The sequence below is a fragment of the Gallus gallus genome, chromosome 8 (assembly GCF_016699485.2).
Source record: "Gallus gallus isolate bGalGal1 chromosome 8, bGalGal1.mat.broiler.GRCg7b, whole genome shotgun sequence".
Taxonomy (NCBI): Eukaryota; Metazoa; Chordata; class Aves; order Galliformes; family Phasianidae; genus Gallus; species Gallus gallus.
Window position 1 is genome coordinate 10,473,161 of NC_052539.1, and position 21,678 is coordinate 10,494,838.

A 21,678-nucleotide genomic window follows, 5' to 3' on the forward strand; every position below is an offset into this window, starting at 1 on the left:
GTAGCCATTTAAAAGACATTTCGTCATTTATCAAGACAGCCAAAAACTAGAAATACAGGGCAGGGTGGTTTTTTAAAACATTCTTATGCAGTGACTGGATGCTAATACGCAGAGATTCAAACTTCCATACAACCAAGGCAATAATGAACAAACCTGGAGTACTTTCAGGTTTTAAAATTATTACCTGCAAGGGAAGTTACTGTATTTTTGTGTCATTTTTTCTGTTGAGACGCAACAGCACGGACCCACAGCTTGCTTGGTGTCTCAACCCATGCCATCTTTTTCAGTCCTGACAAATTTTAGGAGCCCTTACAAAACCAACCTCCTTGTAAAGTTCTTATTAGTTCTTAGCTTGTATAGAATGACATGAGACAGATAAAACAATACAAATAAACACCTAGAAGTACTATTCCATTGTTAAGAGATATAAATAGTAGAGAAGAACACATCTTAGCAGTTTAATTACATGTGTGTGTACACAAACAAGAACAAGGTCTGTGTGTGACTCTCCCTCCACACTTTAGGAGACACTAACAACAGGGATACCTTAGGATCCAGTAAGTTCTACAGCAAAGTTGGGTTAGGAACCAGTGAAGTACCAAACCATGGTTCACCAACGCACACACCACAAGACAGTGCACTAGTGCTCTTTGGTGGCTCACACCAGTATTTTAAATCAAGGAAGAGCTACATTACTTTCTACCAGTCTGTAAGTGGTTTCATAAACAGACATAAAATGCAGAAGTTACTACAAGGGAAGCTCATAATAAAGATAAAGTAAGTTAAAAACATGTCAGAGTACACTTAACATACTGTTACCTTGTACTGTAAGGAAGACAGACGCTGTGGTAGAGCCATCCTTGTTAGAAGCTACGCAGTTGTACTTGCCAGCATCTGTGAACTGTACTGCTTTCACCTCTAAAGACAGGTTGCTCATCACTCTCATCCGTAGGGGCTCCTGGAGCCTCACATCCCTGCCATTTCTCTGCCAGGTAAGATTGTAGCGCATGGTGCTTACAACCAGGCAGGTCAGGATGGCTCCTTCCCTAAGGACAGCTGTGACATTGTTAGGAACCTGAATCACGGGTGGAGGCTCTGCATGAAAAGAACAGAATAAAGAATAAAATAAAGAGAGAAAAGATCTAGGAACTTTTGAATTATTTGTGGACTCTCAATAAGTAACTTCAAGCATACCACAGCATAAAAAAATTGTAATATTGTTTTAATATTGAGTTTCACATTGTATTACTGAAGCCATAAAACAGAGAACCCAGGTCAGTTTCGTCAGTTTCCTCATTCCCCAGTACTAAGTTATCTGACAGATGGCAAGAACAGACACGATTTACGTGGAAGAACTATGATATAGAATCACAGAACCATTCCGGTTGGAAAGATCCCTAAGATCATCTACTGCAACCATCAACGCTTGCCTGTGAGCACTCTAGATCACGTCACCCAGAGCAACATCTACCTGCTTCTTTAAAACCTCCAGGGAGGATGATTCCACCATTTCCCTAGGCAGCCTGTTCCAACACCTCACCACTCTTTCTGACAGTTTTCTTAATATCCAACATGAATCTCCCTTGGTGCAACTTAAAGCCATTCCCTCTAGTCTTATCACAGGTTATCTAAGAAAAAAGGTCACCCCCCACCTCGCCACAACCTCCTTTCACATAGTTGTAGAGCGTCTCCTCCAAGCTCCCCTTTCTCCAGACTGAACAATCCCAGTTCCCTGAGTCGCTCTCCATAAGACTTGTGCCCCAGATCCCTCACCAGCATTGCTGCCCTTCTCTGGACATGCTCCAGGGCCTAAGGGTCTTTCTTGTACTTGAAGCACAGTGCTTGAAGTGCAGCCTCACCACTGCCAACAGCAGGAGGACAATCACCTCTGTAGTCCTGCTGACTATGCTATTTCTGATAAAAGCCAGGATGCCACTGGCCTTCTTGGCCACCAGGGCACACTGCTGGCTATGTTCAACCAGCTGCCAACTAACATCCCCAGATCCTTTTCCTCTGCACAGTCTTCCAGTCACTCTGCCCCAAGCCTGTAGATTTGGGATTTTGTAATTGAAATGCAGGACTTGACACTTGGTCTTGCTGAAGTTCATCCCCACTGGCCTCAGCCCAGAAGTTCAGTCTGTCCAGATCCCTCTCTAGGGCCTTCCTACCCTCAGGCAGATCAGTACTTCCTTCCAGCTTAGCATCATCTGCAAACTTAATGAGGGTGCACTCAATCCCCTCATCCAAAGCATCAATAAGGATATTAAACAGGATGGGCCCCAATATCGACCCCTAGGGAACATCACTAGTGACTGGTCACCAGCTGGATTGAACTCCATTCACCACCACTCTGTGGGCCAGGATCAAATATCACATGTATGAGAGAGGATATAGTTCTGCTCTTTGACCTAATATTGCACCCGGATAAGCCAACATGACATTGCAGCCCCACATAAGATGACAGCAGCAGTTCTCTAAGTCTGATCTATGACTGAAGCATGACCACAAAATCATAGACTCACAGAATTACTCAGGTTGGAAAGGACCTCAAAGATCATCAAGTCCAACCGCAGCCTAACCATAGTACCCTAACTCTAACAACCCTCTGCTAAATCATATCTCTGAGCACCACATCCAAACAGCTCTTAAACACATCCAGGGATGGTGACTCAACCACCTCCCTGGGGAGTCTATTCCAGTGTTTAACCACCCTTTCTGTAAAGAAGTGTTTCCTAACGTCCAACCTAAACTTACCTTGGTGCTACTTGACGCCATTTCCCCTCATCTTGTCACCTGTCACCAGTGAAAAGAGACCTACCCCACTCTCACTGTAAACACCTTTCAGGTACTGAAAGAGAGTAATAAGGTCTCCCCTCAGCCTCCTCTTCCCCAGACTAAACAGCCCCAGCTCCCTCAGCCTCTCCTCATAGGGCTGATTTTCCAAGCCCTTCACTAGCCTTGTTGCCCTTCTCTGGACCTGCTCCAGTACCTCCATGTCTTTCTTGTAGTGAGGGGCCCAAAACTGAACACAGTACTCGAGGTGAGGCCTCACCAATGCCAAGTACAGGGGCAGGATGACTTCCCTAGTCCTGCCCACCACACCATTCCTGATACAAGCCAGGATGCCATTGGCCTTTTTGGCCACCTGGGCACAGTGCTGGCTCATATTCAGCTGACTGTCCAACAAAAGATGGAATCCAAGTTACACTTTAGTTTGTTTTTTTTTGTTTTTTGTTTTTATTTAAACAGGTATACATATTAGAGATGGAAAATAAATAAAAATGTTGCTAGCATGGTCTTCTAATGGAGATAATGAATTCAAGTCATCAGCTGCTGCAAAAATCACCATTATGCTCCTCATCTGATGTTTTCTAGGGAGTGTGTGAAGGGAGCAGATGTTCTCATCTTCAAGTCCATCTGATTGAGGACTTTATCAAAGAAGATAAAGAGAAGGAGAGGCAGGTCAGTAACTACAGTGCAGACACAGCTCTGAGAGATGAGCAGTATCAGGCAGCAATAAACAGGCATGCTAATTAATGGGCTATTAAGAAGTCGGGGGCGTCATTTCAAAGAGGAACCAACCTGGACTTGGCAACTGAAAACAATGCGAACCTGGGTTATTTGAGAGGGGAGGAGAGGGCAACAGCAGTACATAAAATGGTGAAGAAATGTGCTGAAGAAGTGAGTCTGGAAGAAAGGCAGGAGTAGACGAAAAGATACAGAAGGGGTCTGACACATATGGAGTATCAGTAGCCAGCATGCTTGCCCAATGGTGCCCTGCACATTATCACTGAGCCTGCCCTATCTTCTCACTAAATCTTCATTCTGTGGCCTCTCTCCCTCTCTCACACACAGGTGTTGCACAGGCCCACTGCTGCTGGAGTAGGTGCAAACAGGCTGGGTGCCAGGCCCAGGAGTCTGAGCAGGGTGAAGGCATCCTCAGCCTGTGACACCAGCTGCTGGGGAGACTGGGAAAACCATGCCAACTGCTGGAGCAGGTAGGGTCTCAACTGCAAGCTACTGGATCAGGATCTGTGCAAGTCCCAAAGCCTGCTACTGGCAAGGCCAAGAGCAAGCAGAGGGCTCAGTATCAGTGGCTGGAGCAGAGCTGCAGGTCATGGTTACATGCCCAGCAGCACCAGGCATGAGGAGGTCAGAGCAGGGGGAGAGCCAGCATCTTCCCAAATTAGGTGCGTGACAGGCAGGTTCACTAGCCAGCTTCAGGGAAGGGGCATGGGGTGGGCAGAGGAGCAGTGGTAGTACTTCAGGGATATTTAAGTGTCACATACCTGTGACCAGAGAGTGGTGTGTGCATGACACAAGGCCCACACAACAGCTCTGCTGAAGTTCTTTGTGGCTGTGCTAGGGCCCTCTGAGCACCTGCAACATGCACACAGCAGGCTAGGCCCCAGCAGCTGGCAGAACATTGCTCAGTAGTTTCCAGGCACATTTTGGATAATTTCAATCTTTTTCTTCCCATCTGTACATATATTATGTTTTTATTTCCACTATTTGTTATTGTTTGGTTTCTGCTCTACTGGTCTGTATATTTTTAAAAGGTCCTAGAAGGACCTGCTCCTACTCCTAGAAGGCTGCAGCTGCAATAACTTTTTACTGGAATTTAGCTTTGAAACCATAAATGCTAAAAATAGGAGCTGTTGTCTTGATCCTGCTTGAGGTATCACTGATAAGCAGGAAAAAAAAAACACTTCAATGGTATAGAATGCATACATTCCATATTTACTTATGGAATGCATGAAGTGTTATACTGTAAAAATTAGATATATATATAAATTCAATTTGTTTTCTTTTTTCTTCCCAAACTAGTTCTTGCAAAGTAAAATCTGCAATGAATGAAGGCGCAATCAGCGCCTTCTGACTGAGGCGCTTTAATGGAAATAAGCCAGCTGTAAGAGCAAGACCAAGTCTTAATCAGTACACAGCAAAAAATGAATTATCCTAAGTAAAGCAAGCCTAAGAGAAAAGAAAACATCTGTATTTATTAAGGGTGAAAGTTGCTCCTCAACTCAGAGCCAACAATAACTCTTCCTCAATGAAGTCTCCTGCGGGGTCTCAAGCGAGGTTCACAAGCCTTCAGCTAGCTCACTGCATACCAACGAATCCGTCATACACTGCACATCAGGGTGCGCAGCTCTGCTTTCCCACACAGACAGTCCCTAGCAGCCACTCTTATTACCAGTACAGTGTATGTTAACAAATGCAGAGGAAAGCTGCTTGAGATTTGCTTATTGAAACTGGAGTTTCACTTTAGGGGCTTAAGGGGGTTTTAGGGAAGAAAAGACAAGTCTGTAATGTTTCCCACAGGAATATCCACAAGCACGCTACTGAAAGAAACTTAGAAAAATAAGAGAAAAACAGACTAAAATCCTTATCTTTTGGTTGTCAGTCCATATATATTTTAGCACACAAGAGCCTCTTACAGCAACACTGTGCACTGCAATCCCCTGGTCAAGCTCCTAGGTGAGGTGCTCTGACTACAAGGAATTTAGTTTATGTGTGTGCACAAGCTAACAAGCCACTTGACATTTTTAAGATTTAACACCTGTGAGAAAAACAAACTCAAGTGTTTGCTTTTCCTGAAACTACAAAGTGTTGATGCAGTTCCTGTACCTTTCACCCAGCAGCTGGCAAAACTGATAATCTGTGATGTGCTGTCAGCTGGGCAAACTAAGAAAACTTGAGAAGATTGTCTGCATAAAGAAGTTTCAGATAATTTTCTTTCAAATATTTGCATACAAGGCTTTCAAAAGTATCTCCCTCACATTACTCCTCTGATAGTCAAGAGAGCTAATTACTCACATTTGCAGTGTGTCACTCGCAAATGGATCTCACAGTGCTTTGTAAATGACATGATGCCAAGATTTCCCTCACTCGTTCCCCCTTGATTCTCAAGTGCTACTGGTGTCACAAGAGAAAAGTTAGGATTCTCTTTCACTCAGTTCCCTCTGTAAGGAAGAGAATGCCTGAAACTTCCTGATCAAGGATCCTTATGCACACGGTTTCTGAGCCAGAATATAACAGCTGCCTGTACTCTAAAATATGGGTTGAAATAAGAAAATGAAAATATCCTGTTCACTAGAAGAATTTTGCTAGATAAATAATGAACTACTGCTCAGCTAAGACTCAAATAAGTATTGATGTTACTGTTCTATCCTACTTGAGTACTTTCTGTGACTAAAAGGATGTTCTTCTCAGATTTACCAGTCAGTATTAGAGGGCTGTTTCTCTACAAACTTTCTCTTGCATGGAATCAGTGATGTCAGGCTGGGTTTTTTTCCCCATGTTCTCATACTGCATTTCTGGAAAAAAAACAAGGTGAAGGGATATACAAGTCACTGCCTTCAGCTACTGAAAAGGCTGTTTTAGAGAAAACAATCTGAGTCTTCTTGGAGCACAAAAGATAAGAGTCTGTAGTTGTATTATTCAGCATGGGAAGCTACAACTAGACTGTTATATATTTTCCTGGTCTTCAATTAACTACTGAAAAGGCTGCCCACAGAGCTTGAGAAGTCTGTGTCCTTGGCAACATTCATTGTTTGACTAGAGGAGTCCCTGGGAAATGTGATCAAGCTTGAAAGCCAGCTCTGCTATGAGCTGCCAGTAAAGTAGTTAATGTGCAATGGTCTCTCCAACCCAAATGGTTTTGTGGTTCTGCAACTCTGGATAGCTAGCCTCAATTAGCTAATGCAGGATTAAAAAAGACAGTCTCCATTTCAAACACTTACAGAAAAGCTTAGGGCTGAATTCAAGCTGCTGTTATGAGCTATAACTAGCCTCACTGCCACCTGGGCTCTGTTCCAGTGTCTTCTCTACTCAAGCACAATAATTTACCCTTCCACATAGAATCATAAAATAGTTTCAATTGGAAGGGATCCTTAAAGGACATCTGGTTCAACTCCCCTACAATGAACATGGACATCCACAGCTAGAACAGGTTGCACAGAGCCTGCTCCAGACCTCTCCAGGGACAGGGCACTCACCACGTCTTTGGGCAACCTGTTCCAGTGCCTCAACACTCTCACTGTAAAAGACTTTTTCCTTATACCCAACCTAAATCTCCTCTCTTCAAGTTTGAAACCATTTCACCTTGTACCATTCCCAACAGACCCTGCTGAAGAGTCTGTCCCCTTCTTTCTCATAGCTCTCCTTTAGATACTGAAGGGACGCCCTCAGGTTCTTCTCTTCTCCAGGCTGAAAAGCACCAGCTCTCTCAGCCTGTCCTCATAGGTGAGGTGCTTCATGCCTTAGATCATTTTTGTGGCCCTCCTCTGGACACACTCAAACAGGCCCATGTCTTTCCTGTACTGAGGACGCCACATCTGGACACAGTACTCCAGGTGAGGTCTCACCAGCACAGAGTAGAGGGCAGGATCATCTTCCACCACATGCTGGCCACGCTTCTCTTGATATGGCCAGGATACAGTTGGTTTTCTGGGCTGTGAGAGGATATGAGAACATCATAGAATTCTGCCTTCATTTTTTCCCTCTCTACTAAATGATTTCTGGGCAGCAAATTTTGTCCTATAAAAAAAAAAAAGGTACACAGAACAAAATTTCTGAAATAATTAATGACTTCAGATGCCTCTGCCTTTCAGGTACCAAACTCTGAAATACCTTTGAAGGTAGTGGAAGGATTTTGAAAAATGGTTTTGGGTATATCTTTTCTGGGAACCAGGTTCCTTTGCAGATTTGGAAATTAAGAGTCTAAATACCAATCCAAGTACTTTAAAATAAAACTCCTAGTCTTGATCCATCTCTCTGAAGAATGGTCAAAGGACCTCAGTTAGCAACTCCCTGGAACTGCAGCTTCAGTCAAAGCGAGCCCCAGAGCAAAGGCAAATTCTTGGTTCATTCTCAGATACTCAGTTATGGCAGAAGAACTACTCTACAGAAAAATGGACTAGATCCAAGGCTGCAACCCTGGCTACGTGCAGGCTCCAGCAGATATGTGGGTGAGTTTTCCCATGACTATACTGATGAGAAATTCTTCTCTCATACTGTAGAGGATTCCCTTAATTCAAGGAGCCAAACTCTCAGCTTAGGGAATAATGTGAGCCAAAGTAATTGATTTTTATTATTATTTTTATTTTTTTATTATTTTTATTTTACATTTATATGAAGCTGGCTCATGCCCAGCTTCCAATCCACCAGTACCCCCAGTTCTCATTCAGCAGGGCTGTGCTCCATCTCCCAGCTTGTACTGAGAGGGGAGGGTTGCCACGACCTAAGTGCAACACCTTGCACTTGGATTTTTTGAACCTCTTGGCTCAAGCCTAAGTCTCTCTGGATGGCATCCTGTCCCTCAGGCATCCCTTGGTGTCATCTGCAAACTTATTGAGGGTGCACTTGATCCCACTGTCAGTGTCATTGATGAAGATAATAAAGATCATCTAGTCTAATACTGAGCGACACCACTGGTCACTAATCTCCATCTGGACATCAAGCCATTGACTGCCACTCTCTTGGTACAATCTCACAGCCAGTTTCTTGTCCATCCAACAGACCACTGATCAAATCCACATCTTTCCAATTTGGAAACAAGGTTGTTGTGGGGGACCATGTCAAAGGCCTTACTCAAGTCTGGATAGATAACATCAGCAGCCCTTTCTTCACCCATTAACTTAATTATGCCATCATAAAAGGCCAAACAAGCAAAAATAGTTGCTAGAAAGCAAATCCCATATTAATACTCAAAATCAGTTTCTGCTTAAAATTCAACAAACTTGTGTACACGAGCAGGAAAAGAACATGCTTTCAGTTCAAAGTATTTTAAATAATATCTTTTTATTGGCACCAAGTGCTATTTCCCTCTGTTAAACATTCCAGCACAAAGAATTATCATATTTAAATACAGAATGAACTAGTGCCCACCTGATACATCCAGAAAAGTCTGTGCATGTCCGGTTCCTGCAGTGCTGTTTGCAATACATTCATAGAAACCTTCATCAGACAAGGAGACTCGGTTGATATCCCAGCTCATACTTGATGATTCTCTGGAGAAAGAAAAAGGTATATTCACTAAACTTCTGAGGGAATCAAGAGGTACAAGAACATGGTTTCCTGACTCTTGGCATAAGTTTTCACACTAAGAGGAAAAACAGATCCTCTACTGAATCAAACTAGATCTAGCTTTATGGATTTTATTTAAAGATAAATATTAGCATCATATACTTTTTAGAAGTATTGAGAAAGGCAAGTTTTTGTGGTAAATGTTTATCTGAAACATTCTAAGAAGCCTTTAATTTACGTCAACAGTTGCCACAGTAAAGCACTATTTGCAGTCATACCTTATTGCTGTATTCTCTACTCAAGATGCTATCTTTCCCTAATATCCATCCGCTTCTATGTAGAACTAGTATGCAGTACCACACTTGTGGCTCTTACTAGCCAGACTTTCAGGTACAGATATGAGCTACACAAAGTACTGTCCTTTAACAGATAAAATCGTCTCCCCTCTCTATATGCAACCACACTCTTAGGTTCATAGAACAGAGAGGGTAGCATCTACCCTACCTGCTTCCAGGTGACTACATCCAGTCAGCTCTTTCTGCCTTTCAAACTGCAGGGAGTACCTCCACTTCAAATAGTTGAAATCCAGCAATGAAGTATCCATTCAAAGATACCTTAACGTCACAGGTACAGCTGGGACAGCAGAAGTTGTGACAGGCTCTAACAACACCAACTCAATTTTCTGCACATTTATTGCCTACCCACACAAAAGTAAAATGTGCAACAACTATAAAGACAGAACCAATGGATCCAAGAATGAAAAACAGATGGTAAAGTATGGAATAGATGTGGGCAAAGTTACAAAACGTGAATCCAGAGAAATATACAGAGTTTTTTTTTTCCCATAAATTGTGCAGGGGGAAAGCTGATGGGTAAAAGTATTGTCTATTTGTCACATGTTAAAGTCAAGAAGAAAACAAAAAATACAACCAAGTTGACTGGTAGTAAAAATAGCAAATGCTCATAAAGCTTCTTAAGATTCAAACCTACTTTTTGTATAAAAACATTCACAGACACAAATGTACAAAACAGTGGTTCAGCTGCTGCGTCCCAGGGCTCCCGGTGACCTGTTGCTATGGTTTACAAACAAAACCAATGACCATAAGAATATCTAGCAAGAATTTCTACATCATGATAAAACACCAAGTTAACAATTCCTTTATTCAGGCAAACAAGATGGAGACAAAGTGATTTATCAACTCAAAAAATACAGAAAGGAAGAGAAAGCAACTTCAAATACAATTGAGAGTTGAATGCTGTAGCAGACCCAACCCAATCTGTGGGTTACAACACAAATGAAAATAGTGAAAAATGAAAAGCCTTAGATGGCTTCCTGCAAACACTCATACTTCATACCGCTTCTAGATAACCTAACACATTATACATCAAAGCTATGACACTTAGTAGAGCAATGCTGACAAATTGAAATGGTAGCATTGCCAGAACTGAAGAACAAAATAGTACTTCTTCCAAGTGAAAAATGAGAAACTTTTCTTCATGAAAGTATGTCAGAAGTGAAACTATGTGATCCAATCCTTTTTTATTCCTAACTTTTGCTGTATACCAAATGTAGAACATAGAAGTCTTAAGAATGGAAGCATAAAAGGGAACATGCCCAGAGTGGAAATCCCTGAGAAACACAGGCCTGTGGTGGTCTACAACAGCAGCAATGAATAGCACACATCTCAAGGCACATGTTGCACACCCAGGCAGTAACTATACACAACTCTTTTCAGCAGGTCTTACTGTGAAAACTCAGCACCTTCCGCAGCATCAAGTCATTTATTTATGCCTATAGTTTGCCACTGTATTTACTCCACTTGTACAGTACACACAATTTGCTGGTCAAGCTGCTTAGCGACTCTGTTCAGAAACACTCCCTTAGCCAAGCTCTAAGGACCAGCTAGGCAGAATACATTTCATCTGGCTTAGCAAACCAAACATCAGCCTTGACTAACAACCACAACAACTAGCAGACTCAGAGTGATTTTTGCACACTGCCTTTCTTGTCATAGTTTCACTTATTGGTTTTGCTCCCTTTGTGGAGTCGCTGGTGTCATTTATATCACAGGATGGATTTAAGACATTAGCACTCATTTCTCACTGACTTCCCACTTTTTATCCTTGAGGACGAAAAGCTGGATGCAAGCCAACAGTGTGTGCTTGCAGCCAGAAAGGCTGGCTGTATCCTGGACTGCATCAGCAAGGCAGGGAGGGGACTGTCCCCTTCTGCTCTGCCCTGGTGAGGCTCTATCTGGAGTACTGTTAACAGGCCTGGGGCACCTGCATAAGAAAGATGCAGAGCTGTTTGAGCGGGTCCAGAGGAGGCCTACAAAGATGATCAGAAGGCTGAAGAAACTCTCCCATGAAGAAAGGTTGAGAGAGTTGGGCTTGTTTAGTTTGGAGAAAAGAGAAAGCTCTGGGGAGACCTCATTGTGGCCTTCCAGTACTTGAAGGAAGCGTATAACCAGGAGGAGGACCAACTTTTTACACAGTCTAATAGTGACAGGACAAGGGGGAAATAGTTTTAAACTTATAAAGGAAAAAAATAGGTTACATATTAGGAAGAAATTATTTACATAGAGAGTGGTGAGGCACTGTCACAGAAGGTCCAGAGAAGTTGGGGACGCCTCATCCCTGGAGGCATTAAAAGCTGGATTGGATGGGGCCCTGGACAGCCTGATCTAGTGTGAGGCAACCAGCTCTTGGCAGGGGGGGGTTGGAAGACAATTTGTAAGGTCCCTTCCAACCTAAGCCTATGATTCAGTGAATAAGGTGCTAATTACTGGATTTAGTCTCCTAGATCAGACTGGTCAGAAGCTCCTAAAGATGTTAATCAAAATCCTCATTTCCTTACTAGACTGCATCAGGATGTAGAAACCTAAGAAAAGCAAAGCTTTTAAAATTTTAGAGAAATTTCACTTTTTCCCAAGATATTACACAATCAAAATTAGTATTTGTAATTGAAGCAGACAGCACTTGTGGAATCAGTATTATTAAAAGTCTGTTAATTTCAAAAAACCCTTAACCTACATTCATTCTAATGGTACTTTCACACAGACAACTATCATAGTAGAACTACAATATTCAATTTATCGGCTATTTACTTTTTGAAATACGTAGAACGTCTTAGCAAAAAAAATGACACCTTGTCACCAAAACAAACCTCAGCGGACAGCAATACTACTACAACTCTAGAAAACTGGACAGAGGCCATTCAGAACCTCACTACCAGTAAAATGCAGACAAGCCAAACAAAATTGTACTCAGTATCTGTGATCAGTAACATTTGCCTTGAGATATGTCTTGTTATATTAACTTGTATGACCTGTTCCTTCACCTGTTCTGAAATAAGAGAATGAAAAACACATTCTGTTTATTAGGGTGCTAGATATGTGAAAAGCAGGGAGTAGAAGTGTGTAGTTTGACAACTAAGAATGCAAAGAAGTTACACGGCTACTGAAGTATGTTGCATGGCTCTTTGATCATAAATAGTACATCATAATAAAAACCACAATAACAGTAACAATAGTAATAATAATAATCTGTAACATTTTATACTACTGACAGTGTACAGGAAAGCTTCAGCATTTATCTGTTTTGGCCTCAATCTACAGAATTCAGCATCCCTAATGAAGTACTATAGAAATAATAGGATATCAAGTATATAATTGAAATAGAAATCATAGGATACAAATAGGAAATAAAATAGAATAGGGAAAAAAAGTCACTACTTACTTGAATAACTGATCCACTCCTAGTTTTACTCCATTTTTAGTAAAATGTTGAGTAAAAGGTATAAGACTTTCTACATGGCAAGGAACAGACCCTGGCTGTGAGTAATATCCTGGAGTCTTGTTGGGCATTGTAACTTTTGGAGCATCTGAAGAAAGTAAACATTTCCAAAAAGATTATTAACAGCTATTAACATGCCTTATCTTCTCATTAAAAGAAAGTTCAACTTCTGATTAAGCTATATTTAATAACCAATAAAATTAACTCATCCTTCACAACTCAGATAAGATGTAATTACATTCAATTCAAGTTAAGATCTCTTACCAGGAGTAATACTAGAAAATGAAACACTTGACACTCTCTGGAAAATATAACCATCCTTGTCGTAGCCCATTATTTTAAGAAAAAAAGCTTCATCTGGTGGAATGAAGTCAGAAATGTTCCATAGTCCATATGGCTTTCTGTCAGGATAGTATTTCACAGGCAAGGTCTTAAGAGGTTCCCCTGAAATACTCAGGAGCTCAAGATGGTCTACTCTGGCTGGAAGAAGGATCCCTGTGGTATTTAGCAGCACAAAGGTAGGAATGCCTAGAAAAACAGAAATACGCTATTTCAAGTATTTAAAAGAACAAATTCCAATAAATTCTTTGCGAATTGCTCACCATCCCACAAATGTACCATTCAGTTTCAACCCTTACTTACAAAGTAGCAGGAAAATAAGCTGTTCTAGAATGTCCTCTGCTTATTAGCTGTCAGTAGACATAGCACTGATTGGAGCTTAAATTATTATTTTCCAACAGGTGTTCCTGAAATAGCAGCCTCCGCATTAACTGTTCCCCATGGCCCAAGGCTTTCTCTTAGGCTCCAAAACTACCACAAGCAAAGTTGCAATTTCAAGGCATTTCATAGCTAAAAACCGCATGTCCGTGTGGTAAGAACATTGGCTACATATTCAGGGCCCTAAGAACAAGACAGTATTAGCCCCCGATTTGTCAAAGTTCACTAGAAAGATCATCCTACTTTATTTCCGGTGCCTCGTACTCCCAAAAGCTGTTATTGCTTAGCATAGAATAAAATGAATATAAACCTTGCACTGGTCTGCTGGATGTTTTCTTGAAGTCTAACGTTGACTTCTTGGAAAACCCAGCTCGAAATTCAATAGTGCTGAGACCCGTGATCCGAACAGAGTGCCTTCCGCTGCTCGATGTCTGAAAAGGCAACAGTTGAAGTTCACCAGCCAAATCAGCATTTCAGGATTTGCAGGTTTCTGAACCATCCACTGAGGTCAGTACAAAGAATTCATGGGAGGCTTATGTCAAGAATTATATGAAAAAGACATTTAGTAATGCTCTACTTTTAGACACTAATACCAATAGCTGTAGTGTCTGCAAAAAGAGCCAGCTGATTTTGCCTTGGGTAACCCACAACACAAATACACAAGACCAACAATTATTTTAACATGCCAGTGACAGTAACTGAAGAACATTTCTGGAAGTTTGGATTATGACTTTTATAAAGTGTGTTACAAAACAGGAAATGAAACAGATGTCATTGGAAAAATCAGCATACAGTTTCTGCTCGTCATTAATATAATTTACTTTCAGTGCTACAATAATATATTTTACCACTTTATTAGTAAGCTCAATTTTTAGAATATATGCATAACTAATTTTATCTGTGAGGTATATGCAGACATCATAGGTATTGCATATTCCAATGCAAGTGGCACATACAGAGCAGCCCCGGCCAATGCAGAGTGTTAGAAGCACTCCTCTTTCCCAGTCAGGGTCTTAGTCACAGAGCTGCTCTTTCTGCAAGCTTTATTGCTTGAGGGTACAGTAATTTCTATGCAAGGCAAATCAAAATAATTGTAGGACTGAAGACTGAGTTATTTTTTTTTTTATCATTGCACACTGAGGAATAAAAGGAACATGAGGCTTTTGTCCTCACCTACTTTCATACTGCCCAGCCATTAGGAAAAACTGCTGTGCTGAGCACAGCATTAGATGTTACATATGCTTAACTGACAAACCCATGGACAACATCATCCAGAGCAGCAGGAAAAAAACTCAAGACTTGAACGGCTGTGAAGAGTGATGTCTACAATACCAAGATCTAATCTGAATTTAGTAGAATCTACTTTGATTTTTTTGTTCTGAGACAACGCAACCTACAAGACACACAAGATAAAGAAAACCAGTGTTAAAGTAACATCATCAGAATTTATCTATCGTGAGAGCATTATCTAATAAAACCTTAAAATATATAATTCTTTTAGTTAGTAAGCCTCTCCAACACAGCTGCATGTGAATATTAAATTAAGCAGTTGTTTCTCATAACTAACTGCCAGGGGAGAGCTGTTTGCACACTGACAAATTGCTGTCTATCTGCTTAAAACCACCTGTTTGGTCCTATTTGTTTAGCCTTTCATCTCAGAAAATCACTAATAAAGCCTTTTATATAAACCAGCTGCTAAGAATATAAAGAAATACTTCAGTGTGTCAAGTAACTTGTTTTATCAGGCATTAATTGGCAGTTAAAATTCCATTAGATAAATGCAGTGACAAAATTCTTTTCACAGTCTTATACATCTGTATTAGGAATTTACAGCACAATCAAATTTCTCACAAGGTTTTTCCTAAATTTTTAGTCACACCCTTAATATCATAGAGCAAACAAAAAAAAAAAGCCAGTGACTAAAGCTAAGTATATGATCCACAAAAAAAACAATATATGGGGAAATTATTTATCTTTATAAATTATTCAGACTTTTGGACACCTGAAGTTTTAAAGCTGGAACAACCTTATAAAATGTTATCACTTAATGATAAATGTGCCTAGAAGCTCTCAGTGCTACGCAAATGCCGAAGGGTAAATTTCATCCCAAAGGACTGCTTTCCAATGAGCACTTTTCTAACCTCTTTTCAGTATTATCAAGGATCACTGGAATTATACGTTATTGTTTCTCCTCCCAGACTGGATGACCACAATAAGATTAAACAGATGGACATACTTCCAGCACAGTGCAGAAAGCAAAGATTTATGTCAAATGCATCAGAAAACAAAAAAAATGCTTTATTTCTTACAAGCAGCACAACATAAAATTTGTCCAAAATGTATGCATCTAGAAACAAATGCTTGAAAAGAACACTGGTTTTGGTTAAAAACAAGCAAACTTATTAACAACAAAAAAAAATAAAAATAGCAAAAACCTCTTATTTTAAAACAGTTCACAGTAGAAAGAAAAACAAGCTACAATAATAAATAGATTTTTAACTGCAATGCTATATTCATATACTTATATTTACAATGATAGAGATATGCAGCTGAACTAAGCTTTAAGTTACACCCCCACTGAGCAGAAATTATGCACTAGTTTCACATTATGCTCCTTTGAAACAGCTGCTGCAAGGCTATCTTAATCATAAGGTTTTTTTTTTTCCTGCTGATTTTCCTCCCCCATCACCTTTCTCTCCTCAACCACACAAATGATAATTTAATTTTATAAGAGTCTGTGGCACTGCTCAGCTGAAAGAGTCATGATGTGCTATTGATTAACAACAGGCTCCAACAGCAGCTGATGGCTGCTCATTACTAGCTGTCCTCCCCAGACTCACCAGTATCACCTACTTGCCTTCTCAACCAAATACCTGGTGGGCAAGTCCTTTAAGGAGTAATTTGGAGCAACTGCTTATTGAGGAACATCTCATGGTAATTCAGCTGTAGGACCAGGAGATCGGGTGACTCACAGCTAGCTCTAAGGTCCAGGAAGCACACACACACAGCAGGTTCATCTCTCTGAAGATACATGCTCCCTACCATGCAAATGCCTTTTGCATGAGGAAGAGCCACAAGCTCACTTTGTGCCATGTCTCTGTGAAACGACTACTGTCACTGCACAAGCTAAGAGCACTACAGCAGACCAACTGGGAGGAAAACACCATTACAAAAGACAAATACAGGCATATCTTTGATGTTTTCATAACTGAAGTACCTGCAGCCAGCTGGAGACCTGGTGTGCTGCAGAAAGCAACTGGATTTTACTGTGTTTTCTATTACTTGAGCCTGTAATTTAAGAGCTTCACTGTACACTAAAAGAACCCACAAACAAATGCTGGTGATCAGATGCAAACTTAATGGACTGAATGTTCTGCGGTTAATTCAGTAGCAGCTAATACTGGTTCAGTTCAGCATGACTTGTTATCATAACCAAACAAAAAATAAGATTTTGTACATAAATATAAGCTGCCTATTCAAACCTAACTGAAGACCTGCTTTGCTCATAAAAGATAAAGTAATAAAAAAGAATTCAATTATATTCAAGATTTTATTTTTATTTTTTTTTTTAACTGAAAAAATGTTGGAGACAGCATTAGGCTGAGCTATGAAACAACAAAAGAAGTCCTTACTACAGGAGCGGCCTGATCTTTGGCCAGGAGTGGTCTGCACCTAGCAGCATGCTGGCCTACTTCGAACTGAGCCACTTGGCAGTTTGCACCATGTTCAGTGCCAGTCTTGGTTTTATGAGAGCTTATCAGCTCTTGCTCAGTAAGTCTTCAAAGGTGTCATGCTCCTCTCAGCAATTCCTGCAATCCAGAAGTTTGGGCAACATCATGCAGAAATAGATGTCAATCTGCTTTGCTCAGTTCACATCAAAGAAGGTCTCAGCACAGCAGTAGCCATGCAGGACCAGTGAGAGATCAAACGGCATTTGCTTTCTCTGCATTCTGCTTCTCCAAGTTTCAGGGCAAACTGAGGTTGCTCTCAATCTAGTCTCTACCCTGCCATATTGTGCTCCTCAAGCTCCAGGTCTGCAGCAGTATCAGTGATTTCCTACACTGCTTTGTGTGGCTTATTTGTTAGCTAACACATTTCAAATGTTTGAAAAATGTCCGCATCTAGCCATGAACACAAAATTGGGGCCAATGCTTAATTTTAAAGATTTGTGCTGTGGATAAGGAAGTTTGAACATATTATTTGCATTTGGTACAATCAGATTTGGAACAGACAGTTAAAATGTGATAACGAATGAATTATAAAAGCAAATGAATACAAACGCTTCCTAAAGTCTAGCCAAGTCCTAAGCCTCACCTGCTAGTTTTTATTATATTGAGACTATACTTGCCCTCCACATCCCCTAGTATGGTTTCAGGTAAGCAACTTTTGTCCTAGTTGACTTCAGCTTAAACAAGGCATGCTGAATCTCAATTCATCTAAATCTCTGCTAAAGTTGGGGTTAAGGCTATCTTATCAATATACTTTCTGACTTATAGAATCACAGAACTGCAGGGGCTGGAAGGGACCTCCAGAGATCCGAGTCTGGCCCCCTGCAAAGCAGGCCCCCTACAGCAGGCTGCACAAGTCAGCGTCCAGGCAGGTCTTGAATATCTCCAGACGAGGAGAAACCCAAACCTCCTTGGGCAGCCTGTTCCAGTGCTCCATCACCCTCACCATGAAGAAGTTCCTTCACATACTGGTGCAGAACTTCCTATGCTCCGGTTTGTGGCCATTTTCCCTTGTCCTGTCCTCACAGACCACTGAAAAGGGGTTGGCCATGTCCCTTTGGCTCCCACACTTAAGATATTTATAAACATTAATTAAACCTATTTTATACATAGGTGTATCTATAAAAGGTAAATATATAAAAGGTCTATTTATTATTGATCTATAAAAAGTAAATACTTCAGCTACATGAGTTCAGTTCACAGCCCCCTGCTCTGTGTAATAACACATCTTAAGTGCTCTTGGAGGTTATTTTATTTGCACATCTTACATTTATACAACCGTGATATGGCACTCACAGGAACATGAGGCTGACTGCAAATGGGTAAACAAACACTGTCACCCAGAGAAAACCCCACAAAAGCATAGTTTCTGACATAGGTAGCCTGGGCAAGGAGGCCCGCAAAGTTGCTACAGGCAACTAAGATGATCATTTCAGACATCTTGATGGTCATTTCATGTTTAGAATTTACTGCTAATAATGCTGATCTTACCTTTCTAACATTTCCAATAATTCAGGATCCATTCTGTAACTTTATGTGCTAGAATACTACTCATGTGGACAAACTGATTTCCACACTGTAGGACTTAAGTAATTTATTGATAAAGAGTTAGAATTAAATGTTGACTTCATGGACCTGCTAACAAAATCTTTGGCCTATGAAATGCAAATTATCTCCCTCTCTCAGCCCTCCAGACTTGCTGTACATAGCAAAGCCTCTCCATGCCTGGGCTCCCTACAGAATCTCTGCTGACTAGACTGCAAAAAAAATCAGTGCTCACCTCATCTTTTTTCCATCCAAAGTAAAAAGGATTTGATCTCAGGCAGTACCATCTACTGCCTATCTACCTCTTGACAGCCTGGTCTGGTGGTTGGCGGCCCTGCCGGTGGCAGTGGGGTTGAAACTACGTAATCATTCTGGTCCTTTTCAACCCAGGCCATTCTATGATTCTGTGATCTAAATACATTAACATCTTGATAAGAATTTTATGCTGACTTCAGAACATCACGTAGAGCTCAAAAAAGACACTTAGTATAAAACCTGATGCATGAATACTTCTGATAAATAATGTAGAAGATCATTACACAACCCTCTAGTAAACTATAAGACAGGTCATGCATTATTTCTGCAATAACTATACCTTTATTGTCCATGTTCCAGGGTCTGGATCTTTGACATTTACTACTTTTGCGGAGTTGTGGATATTCAGCAATTCGTTCAGTCCCAATCCTTTGCTAATCTGTTTACCTAAATAAACAAACAAACAAACAACAGCTAGAGAATACTGCTTAAAAATAAAGAGACTAAGTACAATATTTTTCTTTATTTCTGATGTATATTTGATACTTGACTTACTACTTAGCAGAGTCAATGACATTTACAACAGTCAAAATCCCTTGCAATTCCTCACCAGAATACCAAAAATGATCATTTATTTTCACTCTTTTCATTCACTTGGGAGTCCTAATACAGCCTTCAGCATTACAGTTGCTGAGTTTCCTACAGCTCTGTAAGTAAAGTAAAGTAAAGCAAGTTCTCTTCTTCACAGAGAATTACCAGCTCCCAGTGAAATGACGCAGCACAGAAGCACACTTCCTCAAAGGGGATCCTTGAAGAGACTTACCTTAACCAGCACGGCAGCTGCCAGCCCACTCACTTTTCCGTCACGTAGATCTGTTCCAAGTAGGATTAGATCCATAAAAATATTGACAAGCCAGGTTTTCCAGGCATACAAGCATTAGCGTGTGACTAATGGTGACTAAATCCCTCACAGGGAATTTAGCCTGTAACACATTACAGACCTTGATAAAATAATACAAGTTTTCATAATGCACCGTACCATGCTTTATATTTACGCTTACGCATACAAATATATGGATGGTTGTATGCAGGAACTGGTTCCCTATAGAAGCATTTTGCTCCACTAATAGTGACATGTGCCTTCATCACTAAAAACAGCTCTAGCTGTTTCAGAGCAATGAAAAGAAATTTTAAAGTTAGGAACAGAGTGTCTCAGTATCAGTTTTCAAGAGTTTCTCAGATTTGCGTGCACTAACTTCAGTTAAAATATGATGGCTTTACATGCATGGAGCTGCCCTAGAAGAAAGGAAAACATACAGGTGGGATCAAAGCTTCATCTGAGCCTGAGCTGTGATCAAAATTGGTGTTACTGTGCTCTCTGAGCAATTTTTAAACAAATCAGAATGCCTCAGTGGAGGACAGACCAGATCATATCACAGGGAAACAATACTGTGCATAGAGTATTTCCAAGATAATATAACTTGTGCAATATCCTCAGCCAAAAACCATTCAGAAAATACAAAGTACGGTCTGAATTTATTTCTGGAGAGCTATTTCCAGGTTCCTCAGGCATCAGTTTAAAAATAAACAGCAGATTTGTTTGAACTACAAACTACAGATTAGCATACATATCTCCTTCCACATCACACACAGTGTACAGACAGAGATTAATACATGAGAGGGTTTGATTCTGAATTCTTTCTTGGTTTAAAGCATGGGTGTCTAACCTTTTGGCTTGCTTGTATCACACTGAACAGGAATTGTCTTGGGTGGTATATACATACGCTGCTCCGAAATTAATGCCTCCTATTTATTTCCATGGAAACTACAACAGACGCAAAGAGAACAATAGGACTGTTTGAGAGAGCAAATTCTCAGCTACAAAGTGCTGTTCTTCAACTGAGTCACCAACACTAGCTGTGCATTTTCTCCAGCGATGAACTAGAGTCTGCATGCCACACTAGTAAAAATCTGCACCAGCAGAGGTGAGCCAGTGTCGCTGTTGCCATTATTGAGACGTGCCAGCCACCCCTCAGTGTACTCATATACACTGTTTGGTCTCCATAAAACTTCAGCAAACACTTACGAATGTCAATGGGTGCTACTTTTTCTGCATGGAGGAATTAAATGACAATTTTTTGTTTCATACGCACCACTATGTCAGACACCATTTTGTCAGACTGTCTCCTCTTCTGCCACGTTGCATGGTAAAAAAATGCAATGGAATACTGGCAGGAAGGTTCAACCTCTACAGCTGTACCACCAACATCCATCTCTAACAATATGGGCCAACATAATAAAACAGGAGGCATTACTTTCAGAGCAGCTTTCATGGATTAAAAACTATCTGTTAAGAGAGGTCTTACAAAAAACTAATAAAGAGACATGATCAAATGAGTTGAACATCTGATTGCAACTCTATACATTCCATTTGAAAATTGGCAAGCAATTCCTGTCAACTGAAAATAGAATCTCAACTACACAAAAAAATGATTAATTTTTTTGCAATCTTGAAACCTATTCTCAAATTCTTTTATCAAAATGAAAAGTAAGGCTGTATGCTTTTTCACTGTTTACAGGACTGCATTTATCCAATATATCAAGAAGC

At 40.6% G+C, this 21,678-nt stretch overlaps 1 protein-coding gene across 28 annotated transcripts in view; it reads right to left on the bottom strand.

Annotated features, from left to right (window-relative positions):
* HMCN1 (hemicentin 1) overlaps positions 1–21,678 on the bottom strand; it is a 281,366-nt gene that overhangs the window by 126,577 nt on the left and 133,111 nt on the right. For 26 of the 28 annotated variants that reach the window (XR_003076395.3, XR_005861916.2, XM_046944923.1 and 23 more), the window contains 6 exons: positions 19,411–19,517; positions 13,853–13,973; positions 13,090–13,353; positions 12,769–12,913; positions 8,893–9,014; positions 820–1,095 (listed from right to left, as the gene is read on the bottom strand). Coding sequence is in view for 26 of the 28 variants with exons in the window: in XM_046944923.1 (XP_046800879.1) it covers positions 820–1,095; positions 8,893–9,014; positions 12,769–12,913; positions 13,090–13,353; positions 13,853–13,973; positions 19,411–19,517 (1,035 nt within the window). In the remaining 2 variants the exon portion in view is untranslated. Of the gene's footprint in view, positions 1–819; positions 1,096–8,892; positions 9,015–12,768; positions 12,914–13,089; positions 13,354–13,852; positions 13,974–19,410; positions 19,518–19,893; positions 19,922–21,678 lie in introns of those variants that run through there. The other 2 variants (XM_040704911.2, XM_040704910.1) reach the window with 2 other exon arrangements.